At 40.9% G+C, this 20611-nt stretch overlaps 1 protein-coding gene across 4 annotated transcripts in view; it reads right to left on the bottom strand.

The window, feature by feature from the left end:
• Positions 1–20611, bottom strand: part of LARGE1 (LARGE xylosyl- and glucuronyltransferase 1) — a 286503-nt gene that overhangs the window by 32380 nt on the left and 233512 nt on the right. For all 4 annotated transcript variants that reach the window (XR_011328841.1, XR_011328842.1, XM_069807359.1 and 1 more), the window contains 3 exons: positions 15437–15549; positions 13808–13933; positions 3413–3568 (listed from right to left, as the gene is read on the bottom strand). Coding sequence is in view for 2 of the 4 variants with exons in the window: in XM_069807359.1 (XP_069663460.1) it covers positions 3413–3568; positions 13808–13933; positions 15437–15549 (395 nt within the window). In the remaining 2 variants the exon portion in view is untranslated. The remainder of the gene's footprint in view (positions 1–3412; positions 3569–13807; positions 13934–15436; positions 15550–20611) is intronic.

Here is a 20611-nt window from a genome sequence, read left to right as displayed (position 1 = left end):
GTCGGTGGTATTATACTTCTGTATCAAACATTAAAAAAAGAAAAGTACTAAACCTTCCACACGCGTATAGATGTATGTATTTAAGCACACATGCATGTGCACACGTAACATAGAGGAAAAGTGAGAGAGATTAATATAAAGTCTGATTACCTTTTAAACTAATGCCCCTTTACACCTTTCTGGCACTGTAAAGAGTCCTCAAAATGGGAAGATACGTAATTTACATTCATTTTACGGCCATCTCCGTACTGATAAGTGTGAAGGGGCCTTGTAGTAACAGAACCAGCCAAACGGTACCCACTGCCACACTTCCTTTTCACGTTTTACAGATATTTGCATTAAAAATTATATTCCTTAATTACAGGTTTATTGGAACAAGACCTTAAAAGTAGATTCTGATACAGCCAGCCAGTGAGTGACAGACTGACACCAAGCCACTGCTTCTTCCACAACAGGGCTCAGTACATTTACTGCTTAAGTAATTCTCGCTGACTATAAAGCCAGCAGAGCTATTCTAACATTTCGTCCACTGGTCCACAGTGGAGAGAAGCACAGGCAGCTGAAGGAGCACCTTTTACCCATATACAATGCCTAGCATAATAAAGCCCAATTGTGTTTTGGGGCTGCTAGTCTCAATTCAGAGAAGAAAGGAAAAATAATAGGTATTAAGATAAATAAAATAGCAATTCCTACTTTATACATACTTGACTTTGCAGAAATTATAGCCTTTTATGTAACATATATGCTTAGGAATCCTAATGGAAATGTACGGCTGCATCTTATCGCACTAAACGTCCATCTCGCCCAGCATCTTGTCTCCAGCTGTGAGCTGGCTGCCGAGAGCAGTGTAAAAGCAGGGCGAGTGTACAGCGATGCTTTCTCAGAATGCTCTCCCAGTCCTGAACTTGTGGTTCAAGGACTTTCTGCACCAAAGCTTAACAGCTCCTGATTGATTTTCTTTCCATGAAGAGTCACTTTTGAGCATATGTATATTTTTAGCAACATTACCTCCTGCTCAAAGCTTCATTACATCGTGGGTGAAATGTCTATCTTTGTTTTGAACCTGCTACTTGCTATTTCCACTTCACGCCCCCCTAGTTCTTGTACTGGGAGGAATGACAAACAGTGGTTCCTTACAAGCTCACCTTACAAGATGCTCTGCTTCTGAAGATTATCCTGCAATAGATCACGGGAATGTACGGTGTTTTAATAGGACACCTGTGACACTGTATGTGCTACAGCAGACAGAGTGAGAGAAAGAGTGGTTTTCATGATAATCCTATTCTTTGGGCCTCATAACCTCAAAGCTGAAACTTGCTTCTTGTATTCTACAATAAAAAGGACATAGTCAAGTTTAGAGGGGAGCTTACATCAAGGGTAACTAATAAAAACCAATGTCTCCTCCTAAGTGACTACTCTTAAGCTATCCGAAGTTAGATTTTTTCTCTATCTGCTTTGATAGAAGGCTGTTAGCTTTTTGGTGTCTCTTGGCAAGTTAGGACTCATGTATTTTTGTATGTCTAGCTCATTCTTTTCAGTATCTCTTTTTTTTTTTTTATTTATAAATGGAAGAATGAGTTACATTTCTTTTTCAGACACAAGCCATACCATATACCATATTGTGTTCTACTTGTCTTGAATAAGAAACAGGCTTGAACAGTTAGTCATTTTCAGTGTCTGTCATCTAGATACAAGTTCAATAAAATGAGCCATTTTAAACTTTCAGGACTGCCATTTTCGTCAGCAAGAACTTGCATTCACTGTGCACTGCTCCCCAGCAACTTGTCATTTGGAATAAATCTGTTTATTAAGGATGTACAGAGCTCTGGAAAATATAGCAACAAGTCTGTGACTGCATTCATGCTCTTCGAACCCACACAACATACTGTGAATTCAGTATAATTTTAACCTGCATTCTTAAAGTGTGATGAAGGTGTGTTTTGTTCTGTTGTGGTTTTTTTTTTTAATGTCTCACTCACCTTTTCTCTCCCTATCCTACCCTCTACTCTATTTTATCTTGATGTCTCTGTCTGTCAGACTCTTAGTGGTCTTTTATCACATTCAGTTCACTTGATTGTCTAAAAGCCTCTCACTTTTGCAGAGGATTTTCTTTCTCAATGTGCTATTGCTCTCACCGTGGGCTTGCTTTCTCTCCCTCTCCCTCCCTCTCTCCCCTGCTTCAATCTCTCTCAGTTAATGTTTATCTCCCAGTTTCTCATCATTCCCCACTACTTTCAGAAGACAGTGGGATGGTCAAATAAGTATCCGGGAAGCCATGTCTTGGGCTAAAATATATCTATGCAATCTCTGAGTGCATAGTTAAAAAATTGGGAATGGCATCTCCTGTGGTCATTTTATCCACAGACTAAGTGGAAACACTACAAGCCTCAACGATGCTATTGATTGCCAATTACTTCTTAACTGCTAATGTGTACATGATACTGGCTTTGCTTTATTGATTTTTATATAGAGAATGTCGTATATTTTAGAAATATTTTTTTTTTCTTGAAGATAACATAAAATGTTACAGGTTCCTTTTTTTTTCCTTTCAGCCTACGTAGCCAAAATTGGTACTTGGTCTAGAAATCTCCAGAGACCACATTATACACAAGGAGTTCAGATATATCTGTGTATAAACGTTTCAGTTAACAGTTTTTTACATTGGAATTATATATACTAAGGCATACACACACATAAGAACATCTGTATGTAAACACCCTTGATTTCAACTATTTTCAAAGGATTTGCTTTGTCTGAAAGGTTCTGATTGCAGATTTTATGCAGATACTCATAAATGCTGCTGTCTTTGGTTAGGGGCAGTGCAGAAAAAAACTGCAGTCTCACAGCCTACATGTACCTTGAAGGATTAACTCATTCTGTAGTTTGCAGCACGGCAAAAAACTCGTAGACCTAAATCCAGCAGTCTTGATATTTTCCTTTGTTCTTCATTATTTGTGCATTAGTATCTAATAGCCAAAATTGACATCACTGTATGCCGAACAAACACACAGCAAGAAACAAGCCCTCCCCCTGGAAACTTTTAGGTCTAAGGGTGAGATTTGTAAAATTGCCGAATGGAATGAACAGCCCAAATCCTCATTTTCAGTTTGTGATGTTACCTTTGTTAGGGATTTTTAAAAGGCAAGGTAGACAAAATAAAGCAACAAAAAACAGGGGGAAGGCAGGATTAATATGACAGTTTTACAGGTGAGGAACCGAGGCACAGGTGAGGAACCGAGGCACAGAGAGATTAAATGACTTGCACGGCATCACTCCTGGAATCTGAGCACCTCAATTCTCCTGAATCCCTCCGCACCACACTACCCGCACCACCAACTCTCCAAGTCTTCACATAGCCTGTGCCTTGTATGAACCACCCTTTAAATAGTCAAGCCCTAGACATCCCACTTACATTTTCACTGTTAATGTCTGCCTCACTGGGGCAGCCAAAGAGTTCCCGTCTCAGCAAATTCCCGTCATATTCCAGGAATGTCAGGTAGAGATTGCGGAAAAACTCCACGTGCTTGTTTTTCACTCGCAGCTTCTTTGGTGAGTTCCAGTGAATCACCTCAGCGGGAAAAAAAGAGAAAACACATCCTGCTGTTAGAATACAGATTTGCTTTATCTGCTCTTTTTATGTGTGTTCAGTTCACTGCCCTCTTAAAAACAAAAAAACCCCCAACCCTCAAACTACACAGACTTCCTTCTGTATTTTATCAGGAAGGCTTCACCATATTTTTCACCAGTAACCGCACACTCTACAGATGATGTGCTTTGAAACTCCTCCATAGGATTACCTGCAGATTTGAGTTAGGGTGCTGCTCTAGTTTGTGATACAGCACCTCATAAATGCTGCCACAACTCTAATCACGGAGCCGATAGGTTATGAACCCTGCTGAAGAAGGTGGCAGGACGAGGGACACAGGGATGTAGGTATTAAACATTAATCTCAGATTTCCACATGACTGTTTCAGCTAATGAAATTGATTCACTGTTGCAAGCCAGGCAGACTCTTCTCTGGTTAGGTATTGAGAAGAAAAAGCTTGAAATTATTTCCTATACCCATTTACACCCTTCAAAAAGGACTGAATTTAATCTGTCTTCCTTTTCGCCATTGCTTCATTTAAACAAGACTGATCTCAGTTGCATTACACAACACAGTGATGCAGTACAATGCTTCACCCTTTGAATTCCAATTTCTAGCAGGTATTTAGCCTCTGCTAATGGGAGATGACTCTCACAGTGGCCTAGATTTAACTCTAATGTTGACATAAAGGGCCTGATTCTCATTTACTTCAAGGGAACTTTGCACTGCTGCCAGTGCGAATGAGAATGAGGCCCTAAGGAAAAACTAAGAGGGAGCCAAAAGTGGCGTGCAGGAATGATTTCATTTTATAGAGGCTATATTTTAGGCCTAAGAAAAAAACACCAAATGCTTTGTATTCAGTTTTATTCCTGTGACTTCTAAAGAGATTAAAAAAAAAGTCTCCCTTGGGAATATTTCCAAGCTAGGAGTTCCGGAGGTTCTCTGAATCCATTAAGTTAATTGCATGAAGGCACCGTCTCACTCACACGCAGCCACAGAGCTGCAACGCCAGCTGCCGAGCCGGCCGCGCGGTAAGCTTTGCTCTGAACATTGCATTTGTGGGAGGAAACGCACAGTGCTGAAGCGCAGCACGTAGAACAGAAGCAGCCCAGAGCAGATGAACGCAGTTCCCTTCGTGTCAGCAACGCAACTCCACGGGAACAGGGAGCCCTCTGAAATCACACTGTTGCCGAATCAGAGGACTGGAGGACGAAAGAGCAGGACATAGCCTGAATTCTTCCTGTGCTAACTTCAGCAAACAACATAGTCTCTCCACTGAGTATTTATACTGCCATAAAAGTTATGGCACTCTTCTACATACCTAACACCAATGAAAATACCTTCTGATAGGGAAAGCTTTATCCCTTCCAGGGATTTCACTGCTGAGGCTAGTAGGATGTCAGAAAACCATACATGCAGTTACAGAAAAGCAACTGTAGGGAAAAAAGGATAATTTCAGAAATTCACTGGCAAATCACTTTTTCCAGTTATAGGAACACTTTAAATCAAGATCATGATGCATCTATGCCCTATATAAATCTGGGACATTATTTGGACTAAACTGTAGATATTGGTGTAGATATTTTTCCCAGGTAATGCTACATTCTTTGCTGGTTTTACATTTGTCTGTATGTTCAGAAGCGTAGCTTAACTGTGCAATAACATTTTGCTGCAATGCGTGCTGAAAATACGGAACACCACAGAAACAAAAGGAGCTTTAGGTAGGTTAGGACATAAACTTAAGATGACAGATTTCCTCCACTGAAAAATGGATCTTCAAAATCTCCTTTCTTTGAAAAGAACTTGACATATTTCATCCATTGCTGTTAACTGCAGCAAAAGGCATTAAATGCATGCAAAAAATCTCAACGATTGAATCCTACCTGAGGGAAACAGGCACATATAACAGAAGCCCAGGGCTTCTAAAGGGCTGCTTAACAGTTTTAACAGGGTAGTAGTACGCATTTTTACAAGCAGGCATAGAATGGAAACTGTCAGCTGGTAACCCGCATTTATTTAAGACTGGATCAAAGAAAGCTGAGAAGCTGGCAAGTGGGACAAAAAATACTTGCTAAGAAGAACCTGTGCATTCTCCATACTACTCCTACACTTGACGTGAGTTTCCTTTTGGATGTCTTCGTGAGCATCCTACCCGCTGCTGAGCACTCTGACCACTCACCCTCAGGACCATGAGCACAGAAATGGCTAATGGTGATAAACTCAGGAACTGTTATGGGACAGGCTCCCCGGTGCTGCAGGAATTTCCCATCAACATACACTATGTCACATCACAGCCAAGTACTGGTGTTGATGCCTCTACCCAGTTGTGTCAAAGCCAGACAACTGCTGTTGTCAGCGCACAGGCTCTTTGCTGCTGTGCTTCAAAATCTGTTGTGTGTGTAAAAGCTGGTAAGTGTCAAGGGCCTAGCTGGTGGTTCGGATCTGATCAGATTTGAAGCGTGTCAGGATGCTGCATGTGTACAGATGTCAGGGGAGCCTGGAGTGAACTGAAGAAAGCTGAATGGAGCTGATGACTATCCAGAAAAGCTGATTTTTTAATCAAGAAAGACAGCACACGCCAATGCAGCTAAAGAACATCAAGGAACTATGCAACCATCTGGATGACCTGAGGTAGAAAAAACACAAAACAAGTCTAGTGAAAAGGCAGGCTGCTTTTCAAATGTAACTCGATTAGATAAATATTATGTCATATATGAAAGCATAAAAAAGAACAGCAGGTGTCAAAAAGCAACTCTTAACCATTGACATACAACACTACATCCAAAGACCATATTCTTTGTCAGCCCACAAATTCACCTCCAGTTCTGACTGTAGCTGTCAGATTTGGTCTATTGCACCGTCAGCTACAGCAGAAGTTGTACAGGCCAAGACATCCTTGCATACACAGCCTGTCACAGGCTTCAGTGAGGTACATGATGAAGACAATGAGCTGCACAGGTAAAGCTATGGCCATTACATTAGAAACTTTATTGTGGGCAACAGTGAATTGATTGGAGAAAAAAATAATCAGTTGGAAAGGGACTACAGGGAAATCACAAGGAAAAAAAAAGTCAAACTTAGAATCCACTTTATTTGTAGACTAAGCAAGTGTTATCTCAACATTAAAAAAAGAAGGTGAATTCAGAAACTAAAAAATCTCATTACTACAACATCCCCTTTCCAAGACTGAATAGCACCATAATACTGTGTTTATTTATTCTTCTATATTGCCTCTTAGTTTCTAAGCTATTCCAAAGCTCTCTTGGCTTACAGAGGAAACTGCAGCTAGAACACATAGAATTCCAGTGCCATTATCTGGGTGGACACCTCAGGAACAGTGCTAGCCTTCAGGCTGACCCACGGATCCTTCCACTCTCGATCAAGGCCTCCTGAGAACTAAGAAAAATACGGTCCTTAATCTTCATTTAGCAATTTAAGCACTGAAAGATCAGAACTTAAAATTCCACATCTATTTAACACTTGGTTAGTCGTCATTAAGCAACTTGGCGCTATCTACATTTCTGTTAATACCATCCTAGTTAATCAGCAACTGTTGCCACTCACTGATTACACTCAGCCAGCCTCCTGGAATACTTCCATACACTTGTGACCTAGTGAAAAAGGCTAACTGCACCAATAGTTCCCATTTATTCACCAGGTTCTGACCCAAAGCACTCAAATGATGAGACAGTTGGAGCCTCAAAGACCAGCAGTGGGATCTGAGATGGAAGGTAACAGAAGATGTTATATGCTGACGGAGTGTAAGAGAGGGCTCTAACGTCAGTTATCTGCATGGAAATACACTGAAAACAAAAATCCAAGCAAACCTCCTTAGGTTACCAGCTGCATTGTCCTCTCTGGAGAGATGAAATACTTTGAAACTGATGTTCAAACCACTAAACGATAAGCTTCAACACAACATTATTTCTATAGATACCCTTATCCGCTTTTCCCCTGAAGCATCTTCTCTCTCCAAAAGAAGTATTTGGCCAAATGTTTCCTTAACCACAATCTCTTACACTTTTTACCCAAAGACACATCTTGATAATTTCTCACTCTGCTTCAGCCCTTATGAAATCAGATAATACAGGATATCCTGTATACCTATGTAACTACCTTCCTGGCTGAAGGGGTAAAAAGTAAAAATAAATTAAGCTTGAATTTAAGGCTACAGAAGTTTAATTTTGCAAAGCACTGCACAGATAATCTTAATCAAGCCCATGAGCACTTTACAATTTAGGCAAATCAGAAAAAGTAGTATTTTGTGGACAGGGAGCTTTCCTGCTTAAAAACTAGACTCCTTGTCTAGGCAACCAGACAGTTTCCACTGAAATCAACAGGAGTTAAACATTCAGCAAATCTGCACAGTAAAGTCAGCTATATATGCCACTTTAATGCCATCTCAATAGGCTTTTTTCAGGCACATATTACTGAAAAGTTTAAATATGCCTCAAGTCACACTGCAAACAAGCACCACATGTGTAACTTATGCCTCGATTAGAGATCTCTGGAAACTTTATTTTTAAATTGTGTTTTATCAGAAATGAATGGTTTAATAAAAGAACCAATTTCCTCAGAAAGGATCAAATACTTCACAGAAACATCATCAGGGAGGTTTCAGAGTGTTATTTCTGAACTACATAAGTGGAAGAGACTCACGTTGGAGTAGCCAGCCACCCAGAGGTCCAGGCACTGCTTTTGGATGTGGGAAACAAATCCTGCCCTGTCCCATTTGGTGCCCGTGGTCCCAGGGATTACTTTACTCCCCAGTTTACTGCCTATGCTGTATGGTGGTAAGCTGACAGACTGTCCCCACCTTGTACTTTTCAAAGTTCTCAATTTTTCCTCAATAGGATTTGCAGCTCTCCCTTCCACTCCTGTACCAATGTTTAACGAGAGGCCTCCTGCCTCCAAAATCACCCCTAAAACCACCTCTGTAATACCACAGTGCTCCCTTTTTGGCAGAGTGGAAGCACTTTCCTGACTCCGATGTTCAATTCAAAGGAGGTGTTTTGGGTTTGTGTGGTGGGTTTTTTGGTAGCAGGGGAGGGGCTGTGGGGATGGCTCCTGTGAGGAGCTGCTGGAAGCTTCCCCGGCTCCAAGTCAGACCCGCAGCTGGCCCAGGCCGAGCCCGTCAGCGATGGTGGTAACACCTGTGGGAGAACAGATTTAAGAGGGAAAACCTGCAGGGAGTAGGGGTATGGGATGTGAGAGGAACCCCTCTGTGGGTACCGAGGTCAGTGAAGAAGGAGGTCTGCTGGAGGAGGTGCCTGTGGGAAGGACCCATAGTGGAGCAGTTGGTGAAGGGCCGTCTCCCGCGGGAGGGACCCCCCGGCGGAGCAGGGCCCGAGTGCGGAGTCCTCCTCCCCCTGAGGAGGAAGGAGCGGCAGAGACGAGGTGGGATGAGCGGATCCCATTCCCCTGCGCCGCTGGGCTGGTGGGAGGAAGGGGAGAGAACCGGGAGTGGGGCTGAGGCGGGAAGGAGGGAAGGCTGGGGGGAAGGTGTGCTAAGGTCGGGTTTTACTTCTCATTATCCTTGTTTTTATTTAATTTGCAGTAAATTAAATTGATTTTGTTCTTTCCCAAGTTGAGCCTGCCTCTTGCCCGTGACCATAAGTGGTGAGTGATCCCTGCCTGTCCTTGTCTCGACCCACGAGCTTTTTTAATATTTTCTCCTCATCCCAGTGGGGAGGGGGAGGAGTGAGCGAGCGGCTGCACGGTGCTTTGTTACTTTCTGGGCTGAAACCACGACAAGAGGGCTATGTTTAGCCCTCTTGAGCCCTTACTCCTCTCAGCGTAGCTCTTTCTTGGTTGGCATTAAAAGGTGCAAAGCAGCAGAATGCCAGAACTGCTGCAGGTCGGTGCTGAAGTGCTTGGATGGCATGGGGTGACTCAGGGACTGCGACAGAAAGAGGTGCAATAGGTCGTGTTCGAGGCAGATCTGAAATGATGTATTTGGGTTATGGACAAGAAGCTGTTCAAACTTTTGTAAGCAATCTCACAAAGCCATCCTGGTATGGAGGACATTCCTAGGGAGGACACAGTGAATCACATAACACAATTTCAGAATGGGGAATTTATGAAGTTAATTATTTATCTACCTGCTAATTTAGTATCAGCTGTGTTCAAAACCAGTTTGAAAAGTCATCAACAGGTTTTAAAGCACTTGCTATTTTCTGGGGGGGTGGGGTGGGTAAAATCTAATAATTTGATACATTCCCATTGAAAAGTCCAGCATCTGATTTTTGTGATTGTAAATTACCAGATTCTCTGTGTGTAAACAGCAGCTGTATCCTTGACAACCAGGCTTCTCTTCATGACTGACTCATTCAATGAGGTCATGATTCATTGTCAGAGGCATCACAATTCATTACCTTCTTTCATAGGATTTTTCTTGCCATTTGGTTTGTGCCAAATCATAGTAATTGAGATTTCCTTACAGACAGGAAGAAAATATTAACCAAAAAGGAAAGCAAACACAGGCCCCAACCCAGCAAAAGTAATGCATAAATGAACCTCAGCTCCAGGCAGATCCCCACGGGCTGCGAAGCCCAGCAAGCCATGGTCCTACAGCACACGCTTGCCCATCGACAGTGTGGGCTACCGGGGACCACGCGAGGAGCTGAGATAAGCAAGATAGACAGTGGATGCCTACACAGAATGACTATTAGCACTTCCCCATCTTTTAGCCAGTCTTCAAGAACAACTCCTGAGCGTTTCTCCAAGGTGTAACAAATGCCATGTAAAAATAAACACCTCTGGCCTTTGGAGACTACAGTTGGCTCACTTGGCAAAAAGAACTAAAGGGCACCTGCTTCCTCTTAGCCCACGCTTTGTTTTCTATTAAAATTGTTTATTTCAAGACATTCTTGACTGATGCATCCTTAATACAGGTACCTTCGGGGTGGGGAAAGAAAGATATCCGCAAGTGTAATTGTTTACGTAAATTTTGGTTCCATGCACCATGGACAGCAGAACAAAGCCCACAGACTTCAGTCTAGTTGTGTACAGTGCGGCCTTTAGCACTATATAATAAGACACAGGAGGTAAGTAAGCATTTAGATGAATAAAAATAATAAAGTAGTCTTATTTTGATGTTACTTCAGATGGATATAAAACTAGTGGTCACTAACAATGCAGAACTTGGTTATAAATATTTCTATCCTTCTTAGGCCTTTTCTGAAAGATCTCCATATGCAAGTCCTTCCAAATTTGTACATGCTGCTCAGCTGCAGCAAGGAAGTAGAGTTCAGCAGTAGTCAAACATCTGACCTTCTCTAACATAAGACAGTACACACACACAAAAAGCAATTCAATAAAATGGATAGGGATGGAACTTAATGAGGACTATAAAGAGAAAAAAGTGATTAGAATCCTCTTCAGGCAGTATGAAATATTCAAGTGCTCCACAGGCCTGCAAAAAGTATGCTGGTAATCCTATGCTTGCACAAATGTGAACAAAGCAGCAAAGAAGTGTGCCTATATATATATGTATACACACACGCACTTGAAGAGCAGCCAGCCCTGGGGGTCTAAGTTTATTTAACACAATGTTGTGTGCAAGAGATGACAAATCTTCAAGTCCCATGGACTTTGAGGCCAGGTGGAATTAAATCAGTGCCTTTTCTGTCTGACATGAGGAATGCAGTCTGATTTGACTGAGGAATACTTGACTAGGCCAGCTTTACCTTGGAATTTAAATCTGTCCCTGCATTTCTTTCTTTCCTACGCTATCCTTCTTAATCCTCCAGTACAAACTTCACAATCTATCTTTCTCTCCCTCTTATCCTGGAGGTTTCTTTTACCTTGTTTCTTATTTCAGTCTTACCATGAAATACAGGATGTGCCAAGTATGTTGTGTCATACCATTTATATTAAATGCCACGGAATTGACTAACTTTGGTGATTTTAAGAGTATATTTTCTAACTTGGGCTAACGACATTTGTTGCTTTTTTGAGGACCACATACCAAACCAGCCGGTTTCTTTTCAGAACTAGAATTTTGCTGATTTTCATAATGCAAATTCACAACTTTAATTGGTTTATGCCTTTTTTTTTAATTGTGTGAAGAATTTTAACAATGCTGCCTGAGGGCCAGTTCTTTAACTGCTGAATATGGGAAGAGCTTTATTGAAACCAGGGGGCTTATGTGCACTAGATAAGGCTCTGGCCTCTCTTCCACAGCAAAGAATTTTAGCCTCGATTCAGTGTTTAGGGGATAATTTTAGCAGTGTGAATAAATCCAGTTCAGCTGAAGAAATTGCTTATGTGTCTGCACCCCTTGTTGAGTTAAATACCTCAGACCAGAAAGCCAGTGGAGGATATTACGCATCTTAGACTTCATTCCCTATGCTGTAATGGAACTGACAGTGTGATACAATATAGGGTAATAAACAACAAAGCCTAAGTTACACTTGTAAACATAAATTTGTTAATCGACAATGAAGAAAGGATTCAATTTATTTTTAAGATACTTCTATTAAACACTTGTAGGTGCTACATATGAGCTAGATGTCCTACAACTGAAGCAGATTAGACAACACACTCATTGGAGCCTAAAGACTGATTTGCTTGATTAGTTGTCAGTGTCTCCTCTGAGGTAAGCTTAACCATTCTCCAAAATCACTCATGGGGATCACAGTTCAGCTGCCTAAATACAGATGTATAGCACCTTAGGGTTATCCTGCCTGCCCATCAGCTGCTTTGCCGAAAGAGTATCGTCTCCTGTAGGTCTGTGTTGTATCTGCCAGTCCCATACGGATAACTGAGAGTATCTATGGTGACTCAACTGTGTTTAGGCAATTGAACCAAGCCCTAGATCCTCAGTTATTAGCTTCAATAGCTTTTTCTCATGTAAATGTATGTGCCTTAACCTTGTGCTGAATCCAATGTGACTGTCTCAGCGGATTATATGAATTAACGTCAGCCTCTAATTTACAGAAAAATATTGTGATATCTCCCAGGTAGGAGGTGTATTTTTCTAAAATTCTTCTTTTAAAAAACACTTTCCCTGCTACTACATCTCTCCTTTTGTTTCAGGCCTTGCAATTTCTGTCATACATGATTCTCAACATGAGTACAGAACTAAAATCTCTACCAGCATTTTGTTACAAGGCATAAAACCATGATGGTTTTAAGTCCCTGCCTTGATCCTGCCCTACAAACATCTATCATGAAATGTTCAGTGATCAGTGTACTGATCTGTGTATACTGATCTAACTTTAAAAGCTGTCTTCTATGGACCACACTTGAACAGTTGGTTGTGAATACTTTATGTATGAAATTCAAGCAATACTGGCCAGCTTTGACAGGTCAGTTAACCTATGTAGCAGATATTTTGGGAGGTGCAGCTTTTGAAATCACTGTGTTGAGGGTGATGATTGATTTTCTATATTCATCCAGTATCTGGTGTTCATATTGAACACTCCTGCTGTTACTCTACAAATTGCTACAAGGGAAAATTTGGTTAGATTTAGGAAATACACTGCACCATGAGGGTGGTCAAGCTCTGGAACAGGGCGCCAGGGAGGTTGCGGAATCTCAGTCTTTGGAGACTTCACACTCAACTGCACAAGGCGGTGAGCAACCTGATCTAAGTTGGTCCTGCTTTGAATGGGGTTTGGATGGTCTCCAGAGGTCCCTTGCAACCTCTTCTATGGTTCTGTGTTTTTCTTTTTTTTTTTTTTTTTTTTTTTCCTAAACCTCATTTACTAAAGCATTCTCAAAACATAAATTAAGTATATGAACATTAACTGAATTTTAAAATGAATTGCCAAAACCTACCTATATTTACTGTGTTCTGATGCCACTAGTCTGCTCTGATGGAATCTACTGCTGTTTAGCCAGCCAGTCTTATTCTACACCTGGTAGAAGCTCAATCAGTTTCAATTCTGAACTCTCTGCATGCTAACTTTGAGTCTGGCCTTTCAAAATGACCACAGCACAACTGATGTTAATTTACCCATATATGTTCAAATTCATCCTGCTTTTACGTTCTACTTGACAATAGTGAAAAATGTGCTATTAAACTGATACTATAACTTCATTTTATTAAATTAATGTGTTTCTACTCAGCCTTTTTTTCCAGGGCAAAAATTATGGGTGTCCTCATAAATTGTATGTGTTGGTTTCCTGCCTCCTGACTTCATCTTTCTGTCACAGTGGAGTCCTGCATTCTCTGTCCCAAAGGATACCACCCATCCAACCTCCTGTGAAACATACCTTCAGGTCAGACACATCTCTGTAGCACTGCTCGGAACGGGTGTGATCAGACAGCTGTACATTCCAGAAACATGGGAGCTGGTAGACAAGGAAGGGATTTTGTTTGATGACTGCATTGAAGATATCCTAGCAGACAAAACCAGAGAAACAGTTGGGTAGGTTGTTTCTACAGTGAGGTGGTCTCACCCCTCTCCGAGCTGACTGTCCTTCTCCCCCTCACAGGTAGAAATGCAAATGGTTGCGTGAGCTGAACTCTGCTAACCTTGCTTTGTAATTCTGTTTCCACAGAGGGTGCTATCAATCTGAGGGGTGATGTGTAGATCTGAACAAGAGGAACACAGAGCTAATGGACTCCAGCAAAGTTTTCAAAACATGTATCTTGTGCTGCTGGCAAGAGATGTGGTTCCTCTTCTAGTCACCAGGGAGAGTAATACACAGTAAATGACAAACTGCCTGCTGTTAGTTAAGTACTGCTTCACTTTTCAATAAAGGGGATGAAAGTGATCCTGGCAGTTGCACTGTTTCAAGGTGAATTACTATGTGGGATTTTAGCTAGCGCTTTATTGTTGCAACAAGTATTCCAGGTATTTCATGGAAAGGGCATGTAGGACAGATCTGCAGAACAGCCTACGCCATGACAGACAGAATGTGTTCTGCCTCTATGCTGCCATCCAGTTGGAGAAGTAAGTTATGACGACAGTCTTGTGGTTAAGGTATTAGGGTAAGACATAAGCAACCTTGGTCCACTCTGCAAAATTCTGCCCCATGTGGGTATTAGATGGCAACTCAGAACCTGACTGAAAACATAGTGAAGTTGCAAGAATCATTTTAATGAACTTCAGTAGTTTTGGATCAACCTGCAAGGATACTGTACACAAGTGCACATCTCTATGTGCATAGTAAGCAGCATCCTTCCTTAGCGGTGACTGGTATAAGCCAGATGTAGCTCAGAAGCAGCAGAAGTATCTAAATATGATGCTGCATTGAGTTAATACACTCAAGCTGTTGAGCAAGACTTACTGGTTCAGGCCCAGTACTACATTAACAAGGTTTCTGGATTTAAAACTGAGAGCTGGCAGGAAGCACAAACACTAAATATGCATTTCTGTGCATAGGCACACTATTTCTTCCCTTGGCCTCAGTTTCCCATCTGTGGCAGGGAGACAGCAGAGCTTTTGTCTTCGCAGGGATCTTGTGGCAAGGAGTACATTAAAAGACTGCTTGGGACTCATCTGCCAGAAACAGTAAAGAAATATCTGGAGACTTAAAACTAAAGTCTGCTTAGACAATAACCAGTAGGAAAAGACACAGCATATTTGGACTTCTTCTGTCCAGGGAGTTTTATGTTAAAGAAAGGAGGACAGAAAATTAAAGCTTGCAATCCCCATTTGTCTATCTTATGAATCATCTGTGCAGAGGAGGTAAAAATGTCAGTGTAGTAAGAGAAACCTCATGAGTAAATCTCCATTCCTCTGTTCTATGTTTTCCCCAGAACGATTCAACAAATGGTGACTACAAGCACAATATCTTTCCCCCTGCCTTTTCCCACATCTCATCCCCTTTCCCTTTCTTACCTTCCTCAATCCATGGAGTAGTGGTTGTACCACTCCTCTGCCATGCCCTACTCACCTGGTCAGCCAGTGAAGTGGACAGCATGCTCATTAACTCCCGCTCTGCTGTGAGCCTCCACATCTGCTCCCATTTCATCTTCCGTAACTTATCGAGAAGCAGCAAGATAACCCCTAAAGGAAACACAGTGCAGAGAACAAGAGAAGCCATGAGGTCACATGCCAGTCAAGGCCCATCCTGTCTATGTGCTGACTCAGCAGTTAAAACAAGGACACGAGGGCAGATCTATCAGTGGAAACTACAGTCCTTACCCTGTGCTAACAGGAGATTGACTGAAAAAATGCCACTAAGAGAAAGTTTTCCTGAACCCCTCAGGCTGCAGAGAAGAAATGGAGAGATGGCATACAGACAAAATGCTAGCTTATACAGGCTTGCAAGAAGGCTAAAGTAGCCAAAGAAGAGTGAAACCGGGAAGAAGAGAAGGCAGAGAAGGATGTTGTATTTCTCATAGTCTCCTTAACTGATAAAGCTTGATTTCATTATGATGTGATTAGCATTGGGATTATTCCTTACAAAGTGAACCAATACAGGTGATTCACATGATGGAGGTTAATTCCATCCAAAGAGAATTAGACAATACCCTACAAGAAAGAAAGAAGGAACCTCTTAACACTCAGAAGTGACCCGCTCCACTCCTTATTCTGAAAAGCTACAGGCCCCAAGAGGATATTCTGTCAAGTCACTGTCTACTAGGGAAAGGGTAGAGACAATCCTGATTTATCTAGTATGACTCCATTTCCACTATCTTCACACTGAACAGAGATCTGCTTCTTCCAAAATCCCACTGTCTAAATTAATTTCTATCTGGCCTGAAATCAAGATTATGCTGAGACAAAGAGAATTTTGTCACTCATAAAACATTTTACTCAATGTGTGTGGGGTGAATTCTGGCCCTTAATAATTACTGCATAGGATGCAATACATTTACTGCATAAGATGGAATTGCAGCCCTTACTTCACCTAGTATGAATTTAATCACCTGACACATCTGATGGCAATCCTTGAAACTTTTCTGAGTAACAGATTATCAATGCTGGTTACAACCTAGCCTTTGAGAGTGCCCTCCATTAAGGCAGCAAGCATTCACAGACCAGGATCCTCGGATCAAAGTTACACTCCAAGCATGAAAAGAGACATCTCAACTTGCATTGTCATTCCTCAGTTGCTTTTTGTCTGGACAAAATCCCTAGCGTGGAAGGCGGCAAACCAGCAGAAGCAATGAAGCTGGATTGAAGCATCAGCAAAACCTTTCCTACAGTGTCTCAGAAAATTTTACTTGAAAAATTAATTTGGAAAGACTTAGATAAGGGCACTGTCATGGGGAATGAATGCAAACTGAAGGACCATGAAGGAAGAGTACCGATAAACAGCAGCCTAGCAGGTTGAGAGGAAGTACCTACTAAGAGCAACGATAGGTTCTGTGTTGTTTCACATCTTCATTAGTGGAAGGGGGAAGTGAACAGAATAGTAATGACATCTGCAAGTGACATTAAACAAGCGGTCTTACAAAAAAATATCATGGCAACTGTATAGAAACATAACAGCTACACAGAAGAATATGAAATGGCAAAAAGCAGGCACTGGGAAAAGCTGCCCGAGGGAGTCCAAGAGGATAAAACTAAAAGTAATGAGAATAAGAAAGGAAATGTAGTCTGAATACCGAAGAAAAAGTCTTCTAAAACCGTTGCGATGAAATAACCTAAAAATGGCAGAAAAAATGCTTTATTTCATGAGTCTTTAAAAATCAGACTACACAAAGACTAGAAAATATACCTGGAACAATCCTGCACTGGCTGGGAGAGAACAAAGGTGGTTCCAGTTCTTTCCTATCTTCAGTTTCTACGATATGGCAAATGTCTTTCTAGTAAAACCTGGCATTGCGAGGTATAAAAAGAAAGCCTCTTCTGGCAGTGAATTTTGTGGCCTGTTTCAGTTCTGTTTTCCATTTTGGTCCATCTGGTTCCCAAGGATGCTGGAACCTGTACTGGAGGGATCCCCTTTCATCTTCAGTCAACCTTTCTGCTTCCAGCTGTTGCATTGGAAAGGGACGTATTGTCACAACATGCTACAACGTATTTCTGCCAGTGTGTTTGTCTTCTCTCCAGCATGAGCAAAGCCTACCTCGCGTGTGTAGTGTGCATGCATTAGCTTCTCAGAGAGCCACTGTGCTTTGTCTGAAATTCTAGATCAGTGTGAAGCAGCTTCCTTGTGCTGCAGCAATAAACGGGGTGGGATAAGCTCCTCTCTGGCAGTGGATTTTTTCCAGCTGGCAAGAACTGTCAGCTTTGTTTCAGTAGTGAAATACAACTGAGAAGATTCTTTATTAAGAAAAATAAAGAAGAATTGTAAGATTCAGTTAACTGTAATGTAATAGTTTTTATAATTTATAGACAATAAACCCATTTTTCTTAATTTCTTTAAGCCTCCAGTCTGAGGAGGAAAAGGGGAAATTTTTTTAATATGTGCAGTATTCTCCAATTTTTTTGTCTTCCACTCTTACGCTAGCAGCAGATTATGGCATTGCAGCTAAAGAGGTTATGCTGTCCTGAGGGGCTATCATGGTAGCAGCTGAGAGTAAACGAGGCAGATGGGGTGGAAAAACTGGAATATATGTGAGAAAGGATGTATGAAGTTATGATGCAATCATGGCTACTGAAAATATTCATAAGCTTTTAATGTTCCATCGTCAAGACTAATTTCAATGTGATTTCTATTTTAATTCACCTGCAGGCTTGGTTTTAACACCTTTGTACAGCCTCTGTTCAGGGCTTCTCACACTGTGGAATTGTAATTTACTGCTGCCATAAAAATAACTACAGGAGAATATTTACAGAAGTTTAAATATTTACTCATTAGTATTAGTGAGAATAACAGATTTCTACTAAGAGGAGAATTTAATACTATTCACTTAATTAGTGTTATTTAGTGCAAAAGCAAAGCAAAAGCATGTATGTTGGGAAATTTTAAATAGTTCATGCAGAAGAAAAATTACCTTTTCTTCAGAACAGAGCACTTCAGTTTTACTTCTGTATTGTTCTGTTACCAAAAGCAAACATAACAAATGAACTAACTCCAATCTGTGCAATTAGTTTGCAGACAAAGTGTCTGAAATAAGGAAAGGGAAATATTTGCCTCAGGAGCCCCTTGCCTCAGAGTCAAATTGACTGAAATCTCAGACTAAATTCAAGATGACATACAGCTGAACACAAGGGGAAAAGGGACTTGCTCTCAGCTGCTGTGCTGGGGGAGGAAGAGGCTGAAGAAAGAAAAAAAAATCAAAGGTATATTTTATGAACATCTGGCCCCAGGCAGTGGGACTTCTCATCTTTTGATGAGTGCAGCATTTTCCTGCCCTAACCTACCTGAGAAAAACAAAGGAAAAGCTTGGCAGCAAATAAACAAAAAGAGAAACGTGGCAACCCAAATGTCTCATGAGTATTACACAAATTATGATCAGCCAGAGAACACCCTATTTTCCTTATCCTAAGGAAATAGTTCAGGCATATACACAGATGCAAATATCTCAAAAAGCTCTTGGAAAAATAATGCTTTATTACTAAACCTGTGCAACACATCCTAGTCTTAGTTTTTACTTGAATGGCATTTTCTCCCCCTGCTTGATGAGACTTTGTTTGAACTACCAAAATCTGTCAGATTCTGAATTGCTCAAAAAAACAAACATACAAAGGAGTTTCTAAAAAATGTAATTTCAGGACACACACACAAAAAACCAGCCCCAAAAGCAAAACAACAACAACAAAAAAGAAATTTAGTGAATAGATTGGAGAAAGCAGGGCAAACTCCCCTAATTAACATATTTGGACTAAAATGTTTCAGTTGGGAAATACTGCAAATTTTTTTTGGCACATTTTAAAAACCAACTTGTTCTAAAATAGTATTTTTCACTTCAAAATTGACACATATTAAAAATCTTAATGAAAATGGTTACAAGACCTGAAAAGGAAAATAAATGTTTCATTCTAGGTCTAACAAAACTCTGGGGGTCACCTGAATTTTTTGTCCTTTTCCCATTTTTTGATTCAATCTGAATCAGTTTCTTTGTCTTTCCAATGTTTTGACTAAGCAATGTTTTCAGGAGATGCTTCAAGCCATCTCAGCAAAATAGTCTGGGGTTTTTTTTTGTTAATCTGCTCCAGAACAAAATATTTCATTTCATTTTTCTGAATAGTAAATTGAAAGTTTGTGGAAACATCAGCAATTTCCCTTGGAATGCTACCAAGCATCCCCACCTCTTGCTTCAGGAACGCAGACTATGGCTTTTCCTGAAATTCAGAGAGGAATATGTAGTAGAGCTGGAAGTAATAAACAACATTTTAAGACAGAACAGAATCACTTACAGAAGTTATAGTGAAAGTGGACAAGCTTTCAAACTCAATCAATTTATTACAATGGCCCTTTTAAGGTGGCTGAAAAAATACTCGGTGTTGTAGGGGAAAAAAATGTAGCTACTAAGAGATCATTTTCTGTAAGCACTACCTTGCCTGTTTCTTTCAGATGGAACAGGATGCTTTTGTGAGCTGTTGAGGCAATACCATATTATGTGAACAGCATCTCAGAGCTTATCTTTGTCAGGTTTTTAAAAATTCTTCTCGAAACTAAGCCTATAACAGTGAACCATCTAGACATAGCAAGTAGATTACATTACAATATCTGAAGAAGACAGGCAAGACACACTTCAAAATATATTATAAAGCAAGAGTGAGTTTTAAAAAAATTACTGGGATTTTACAATACCTAATCGGCATACCAAAGACCATACACCAAACCACTGAGTCTTAGATGCTGTAAGAAATAATGTTGGATAGGGCTGACATTATGGAGATTTGCTGTAATAAATAACGGACCCAGAGATTTAAGGCAGTACAAACAACAGTAAGCTACCGTGTTTTGTAAAATAGATTTGGCATCAAAAAGTTGAGTTCAGCTTTAGGTGCTATGGAAGGCGCTTGTAGCTCTGCTATCCCAGGAGATGCACCATGATAGTGTTGATGGCTTAGTACTCTAGCGAATACTTGTGCGTGTTCTTTTAATTCCAATTTATTGTACCTGAAATCAACGGAAGTGCTCACGGTGTGTAATGCTAGGAATGCGGCTATACCTTTGCTGGATCAGGGCCCAAATGACCAGTTTCACTAAGGATTGCATCTGGAAGCC

Source organism: Haliaeetus albicilla, chromosome 19 (assembly GCF_947461875.1).
Source record: "Haliaeetus albicilla chromosome 19, bHalAlb1.1, whole genome shotgun sequence".
Taxonomy (NCBI): Eukaryota; Metazoa; Chordata; class Aves; order Accipitriformes; family Accipitridae; genus Haliaeetus; species Haliaeetus albicilla.
This window is presented reverse-complemented; position numbering and strand designations above follow the sequence as displayed.